Source organism: Oryzias melastigma, linkage group LG21 (assembly GCF_002922805.2).
Source record: "Oryzias melastigma strain HK-1 linkage group LG21, ASM292280v2, whole genome shotgun sequence".
In the NCBI taxonomy this organism is placed as follows: Eukaryota; Metazoa; Chordata; class Actinopteri; order Beloniformes; family Adrianichthyidae; genus Oryzias; species Oryzias melastigma.
The window spans coordinates 10,963,128-10,969,841 of NC_050532.1; the positions used below are offsets into that span (position 1 = coordinate 10,963,128).

Below are 6,714 nucleotides of genomic sequence, written 5' to 3' on the forward strand. Positions count from 1 at the left end.
TTTGTGAGTTTTTCTTGAGGCTCCGCCTGCCACTGTGTGTGGGTGACGCCCATTTCATGATGTCATCCTAGAGCTGTTCTTTGGCTTTTCTACCACAAAAATAAACAACATCCAAACTTTTTTCAAAGACGGATGCACATACCATAAATCTGCCTTTAGTAGACCCAGCCATCATTACTCTGGTTCACAACACAAATACACACGGCGTCTGCATGACTGGGCCCAACCAGTGGAGAAATTGGGGCTCTGTCTGAATTCCCCCTCTACTCACTATATGATGCACTACACAGTGGGTTTGTCATTTTCTAGTGCTGTCCGAATCTATTATTCCAAAATCAAGTGCACTAGAAATTTCCCAGAAGTCTTTGTTAAAAACTAGCATGCATCAACGCTCACTACGTTAGCTAATATAGACCACAGTGCATTGCAGTCAAACAAAAAAAAAATGGGTTTAAATGTAAGACTTTAACAAACCTCCACATTTTCATCATCAGAACACAGTGGAGTCACAAATGGACGTCGTAAAATGTTCGTATCGATTAGATTTTCACTTTGTGAAATCGGTGACGTCATATCCGGCATTTGGCAGAGCGGAAGTAAAGCAGTGAGCATTGTGTCTGAATTGCTTTTAGAATCCAGGGCACTTTAGGGATTAGGGTGGGAATTCGGACATTTGTTGGTGTTAGAATTGGGGGCAGTGCTGTCAGAGCACTCTTCCTGAAAGGGGCTGTCTCACTCTGTGACATCAGCACGTGAGAACCAGCTCGTTTTCGTGGGTATGGGAGGGGCTGGTGCTGAGAGTGCAGGTTATTAGAAAATTACTCAGACATGTGTGAACGGATGAAAAATACCACTTTGGGGCTGTTTACAGTGAAGTTTGAACAGTATAATACACTTAAAAGCTCAAAAGGTTGTTTTTTAATGGTATGATCCCTTTAAAAGTAGCTCAAAAGATGATAAGAGCGGGTCTTTAAGGTTCAAACTTTACTTTCCAGGTATTGTTTCTGAAAACATCTCTTCAATGAACCCTTTGAACCCTGTTAACTGTCTTTGCACCACAGTTCTGTCACAGTTTGGGTGCTAAAAAAAATAAATAAAAACACTCTCCAGAGTAAAACCTCGTCAGATCTTATCCCCAACCCCACAAAAATAAGAGCAACTGAAGGTTTTTTGTTAAATTTTTGTTCCAAGGCTTTCAAAAATACAATTTTTTTTTCAAAATCAGCAACAATTTTTTTTAAACTCCAGAGGCTGATGAACAAAATCTACAGAAAACATTTTTTTATAGACCTGTAGGAGGGGGTGAGGGTGGTAATAACTTTTTTTTTTTTTGCCCACAGCTTTAGGGCAACAGCCACAAACTTTCCCTTAGAGCCAACCTGGAAATTACAACAACACACAAATGCAACGTTGCCTCAGGCAACGCCATCTAAACAAACCAATGCAGACAGGTACGGAAAGTTTTGCAGAGGGATGAGGGAAACTTTCCCTCGCCTCCAGGAGTGACTTGTTTATGAGCATCATTACCGGAAAGCCAAACGCACCTACACATTCGCTAAAAACGACAGCAGTGCTACTAGCTGGTATATATACTTCTTCTTTTGTTACTTTTAGCCTCTCGTCGATGCAGTGTCAGTGCAACAAATATATCTCTAAATCAAAGGTCAAGTGAAATAAGCTTGGGGAGGGATTTCCCCGGAGACATTCTGGGATTAAATGATAAAGCTATGATGAATAGAGCAAACTTCTCTCACACATAACACACGTCAAACTACTGACTACCGCAGAGGAGTAACTGCTTCCTCTGAGAGGTGTTGGCCTCGACACGAGCACGTACATTAGAGGCACAGGAAGCGAGTGGTGTGAGCTTCACTGCCACGCTCTGCAAAGCTACCAATCTTTTCAAGAACAAACGTGGTCGTGTTTGTGAGCACCTCCTGGGAGCTCAACTGCACATCCTGTGGCTAGATCAGCACTTTTCACATTTATTTTTCCATTGACTAACACTCAAGAAAGGACATAGAACAAGTAAAAGTAAAAAGGATCTCTTTGTGGTCTTGAGTTTCTCTTGATTTGAAACTTGGTGGTTGAACTTCTTACATGTGGATGATGAAGATAAAGGAGAGACTTTACCTTAGTCCCTATTCAGAGCGTCTTTACACTATTTTCTTGCTCTTTCACTTGTAGCTCAAACACCAAAACCTGCTTCTGCCCATAACTATAGCTGGAAGAAAGGTGGATGTGGAAATGAACCCTTCTGCAGATGTGATGCATGGGTATTATTAACTTTCAGCAGCTGAGAATGTAAAGAATCTTCATCAAATCCACATGTGCATGTGAGTTTGGTGCAGTTATTTGTTTTAAAAATGAGACATTTTTTGGTGAAAGCTGTAGAGTCATCCCTCAAGTGCAAAGCAATCTGTCATCATTTTAACTTTTAGGTTTTGTGTACATTAAAGAGCCTGCGGTTAAACAACCAGGCTCCAGAATGCAGTTAAAAACAGGAAGTAAGCTGATTGGTTGTAACAAAACAGACGCACCTGCAGCTGCTGCTGTATGATTTTCATGTTGTGCCTCTGCAGGAAGTTTTGCTCCTGGGAGCGCAGCTTCTCCCACTGGGACAACAGGTTGGTGAACAGCACCCCGGACATGGACTCATCGCTGACGGCCGTGTCCCTGAAAACACCAAGCAGCAATCAAAATGATTCATGATTCATCTGGTTACTTTTACACTTAAAAGTAGAGCGATCAACCATTCAAATTATGTATTTAAAAAAAACATTTTTTTTTTTAATCTTTGGTTTGTTTATGGGGTTAAAAAAAGGTCAAATTAGAGGAAACAAAATCTGACCGAACAAAAATATCATAATAATGACATTTCATTACATGGTAGCAGAAGAAGGAGGTCAAATAAGGTTCTTTGATCTTTCCTTGGAAAAAGGAAAACATGTTTCTGGCAGTGAATAATGGTGATTACTGGAAACTAAACAGAGTCAGGAGGAGCTTCAAAGGGTGACATATTCTCGTGGGCAATTTTTCTAGGTTATTGCTTTTTCCTCATAATACGGGCTCTCCCCATTTTGTTAATCACTTGTAAACATGTTGACCTCTATTTATGCAATCTGTGTTTATGTTAAAGTCTTACTTATTATCTGAGAATAGAATAGAATAGTAATTGTAAAGAATAAAAGATAAATAAAATTATAATTTATATCAAAAACTTTAAGAATAAAGTAAAATAAGTAAAAGAGAAAAAAAAATGTGTAACAAATAGTCATATTTAAACCTATAACACCAGAGCTCCTGTGTTTATGTTATTTGATTTACTGTAACTTTTCAACCATCAACACGATCAACGTAATTCCAGCAGATTCTGAAGGAGAAAAGCAGCACAAGTATGTTAAAGGTTTTGTGTTTAAGCGCCACCAGTGACGCCTCAGGTGTTTAAGGGTTATTAAGAGCTGCGATTTGACACCCATCTAGGAAATACAATCTACATTTTCCACCGGAAAACACATCAATGTAGCCTGCTTTGTAACTCTGCTGAGTTACTCACCTCATTGACCTGCGGTTTTAAAGTTGTTTTTATTTTTTTTATAATTGGCTCATCGGTTGTCATGGAGATGACACAGCATCAAAAGCAAAAAAACAAAGATTAAAAATAACCAATAAAATTATAAAAGGAAAAAAAGGATTTATGCAGAGTAAAATCATGTTTCATGTATATTTATATCCTCCTGTGATGCTAAATAACTAAGACATAGATAATTAATTAAATGTCTAACCTTAAGTATTTTTGTCTCTATGTGGAAAAAGTCTAGAAACAAGGTTTAGAGAGAACACTCATTTTTATTTTCACTAGTTGGTTTGATGTCAGTTTCGTTTGCATCTTTAAGCCTCGATGAGCTGATGCTACAGCCAAAATACTGAATCCATTTGAATTAAAGGAACGTTACTTATAAAGCACATTTTAAAGATAATTCAAAGTGCTTTCTGCAAAACATTAAAAGAAACAATTAAAAGACGTGTTAAAGGAGTGTTGATGAAAATAAAAATGTAAAGAAAATTGCAGTTACATTTTCAACAAGTCAATGTTTACAAGTGATACAATTAAATAACTGTAAGCTGAAAGTAAAAGTTCAAATGTAAACTTTTACTATTTTTTTAATCAGAAAGTTCAGTTTGATTTTCCAATTTGAGGAATCAGTTTTTGACATTTCTATTCTATAAATAAAATATTTAAATGAATAGTGACTAAAACTGAAAAAATGGCATTTCATTTTTAACATTGTGATTTTTTACACAAAAAATGACAGAAAATGTATTTTGCCTTAAAAATTTGAAATAAAAGTAATTGATTGATTTGATCATTTAATTATTGGCATTCTTATCGGTGGAGACTATTTGGCATTGTTTTTATTAACAATTACCTCACTTATATCTACGTACATATTGTGTTTTTACAACTTTTTAAATAACTTCTTTATTTAGCACTCACCAGTCCTGGGACTCGATCCAGCTGGCCAGCCCTTGCCGGATGTCCATGGGGAAATTATCATCATATAGGTAGTCCACGTGCTCCAGGAGCCGCATCTCCAGCTGCTGGATCTGCTTCCACTGGCTCATGATGCTGCGGAGCGGCTGATCCTCAGAGGGAGAGACGAGACGGACACCTCTCTCACATCCAACGCGAGACTTCTCACTGCTGGAAAAGTGGACGCGCTCTTTGTCGCCGCGCTGCTTTACCGTCAGTCTGATTTTTTTTCCTTTAACGTGCTCTAGTTCAGGAAGAAACCTCATTTATCCGCAAAGACTGCCTCCACCTGTCAGAGGCCCCGCCCCCTTCCTGCTGCGCAACGAGCTCAATGGAGAAAAAGCTGCAGACGTAAACAAAGTAAACAAAAATTCCTTTTTATTTACATTTGTCACGTTTGGCACCTTCTTGCTATGCAAAAATCCAGAAAACTTTAAGGTTGTGGTTAGAGGAACTGGGCTGAACATAATATTCTATAAGCAGATGTGGGAGGTAACGTGTTACATTTACTGACGCTGTGTAAAAAGTAGTAAATCTGAAATATATTAGGTAAACCTACAGTTTAATATAATTAAAAGTAGAATACTATTAGACCATGTAACTGTAGTGTAGAAAGTAAACTTTGACTCATTAAGTGGTCTAATAATCTGTCTGCAACCACTGAGAATGGACAGTGGTCTCAACTATAGTCAGAGATTTTGACAAAAGCATAAATAAACAAATGAATACATACATTTGCATGACAGAATCAGAGCTATCAAATCCACCTGTTTGCAAAAGAGCTAATGCCACAGTAAAAGTGTCAAACAATAAAAATAAATATCAATAATCATTTGAATTAGCAAAACGTTGCACAGCTTATTAAACTTTTATTTTTGTGTTGCAGTAGCAACAGTAAAGATGCCTGTTGCACATTGTTGTCATTTGTCATTTAGAGCTATGTTTAGTTTTTTACATGTTTTTTGTATGCTTTATAGATCTGTCAAAATATTAGTCATTTTAAAAAGTGTTTCTAATTCCCAACTGATTGTATTTCCACAACTTTCTCTGTTTCATTTTATCTCAATAATGTGATTTGGCAATTATACTCCCATCCAGCAGGGGGCAGAAACGCAAACATAAACAGACGATTGCGGTTAAGTGTCAATGATCCATAGACTGTATATAAAATAATTATTTTTACAGTCTATGCAATGATCACTGGTGTCAAGCCAGCAATGATCCGGGTGTGTTTTAAATAAAACCAACATTGCTGAGTTGATGTTAAGGGAAGAACGTAAGTGTTCAACCGTGTTATTAGTTCTTCTGCTGTTCTGTCAGAGTAACGCATTTGCTCTATCTTAATTATAGCTTTTTGTAAATAACTCTTCCATATTTTCTTAAATAAAACCAGTGAATGTATTTTGTTTACAATGCTAACTGCTGAACCGCAAAGCAAACAAGAAGAAACATAGTTTACCTTTTAAATATAAAGTTTTATTTGGTCCAATTTAATCCAACTTAAGCCGTTTTAAGCACAAAAAGCTGGATATAATATAATATTTTTGAGTTTATTGTAGATTTTTAGTTGTTTTGATGCCTTTCTATTGAAAACCTTTTATTACCTGATACACCACCTTGTCAAAACTTGTATCATTGTAAACTCAATTTCTCAGTTTTTATCAAAAATGTATAATTTTCTTGAATACATTTTAATAAATTCTTTTATTTTTGTAATATTTACCACCAACATATATCATTTGGAAATGTTAATGTGTCTTCTTGCACATGCAACAGCTGCGTGAGGAATAAATAAAAAGATTAAACAGACATCAAGCAGGGAACAGGACACTGAGCAAATTTATTTAAATATTTAAAAGCTATAATTTTATGAATGAATGGCTCATTGGCCATAAAAGCATGAATGATGTGTATTTCTGTAAATGTTTTAGTGGGACTTTGCTGCTCTCGCTGGTTTTGGCCAGGAAAAACTGACCTGAGTTATTCTTTTAGCCTTAAAGGTTATAGACCCTAAATAATCTCAATCCTTTTGAAAAAATCTTTATTTCATCAACAATTAATAGATTAATGAAGGTTTCATGTCAGAAAAGTAGATGAAATGTTGTTCCATCATATTTTATTGAAACTTTAAATCAAATTAAATCAATTAAATCAAATACATGATCAGCAACAACATCCGG

At 36.3% G+C, this 6,714-nt stretch overlaps 1 protein-coding gene across 1 annotated transcript in view; it reads right to left on the bottom strand.

Annotated features, from left to right (window-relative positions):
- The window catches only part of stat4 (signal transducer and activator of transcription 4), a 17,392-nt gene extending 12,586 nt beyond the window's left edge, over positions 1 to 4,806 (bottom strand). The window contains exons 1-2 of the mRNA XM_024287186.2: positions 4,499 to 4,806; positions 2,541 to 2,676 (exon numbers count right to left, since the gene is read on the bottom strand). Coding sequence (XP_024142954.2) covers positions 2,541 to 2,676; positions 4,499 to 4,800 — 438 coding nt within the window. The 5' untranslated portion in view covers positions 4,801 to 4,806. The remainder of the gene's footprint in view (positions 1 to 2,540; positions 2,677 to 4,498) is intronic.
- Positions 4,807 to 6,714: the final 1,908 nt, after the last annotated feature.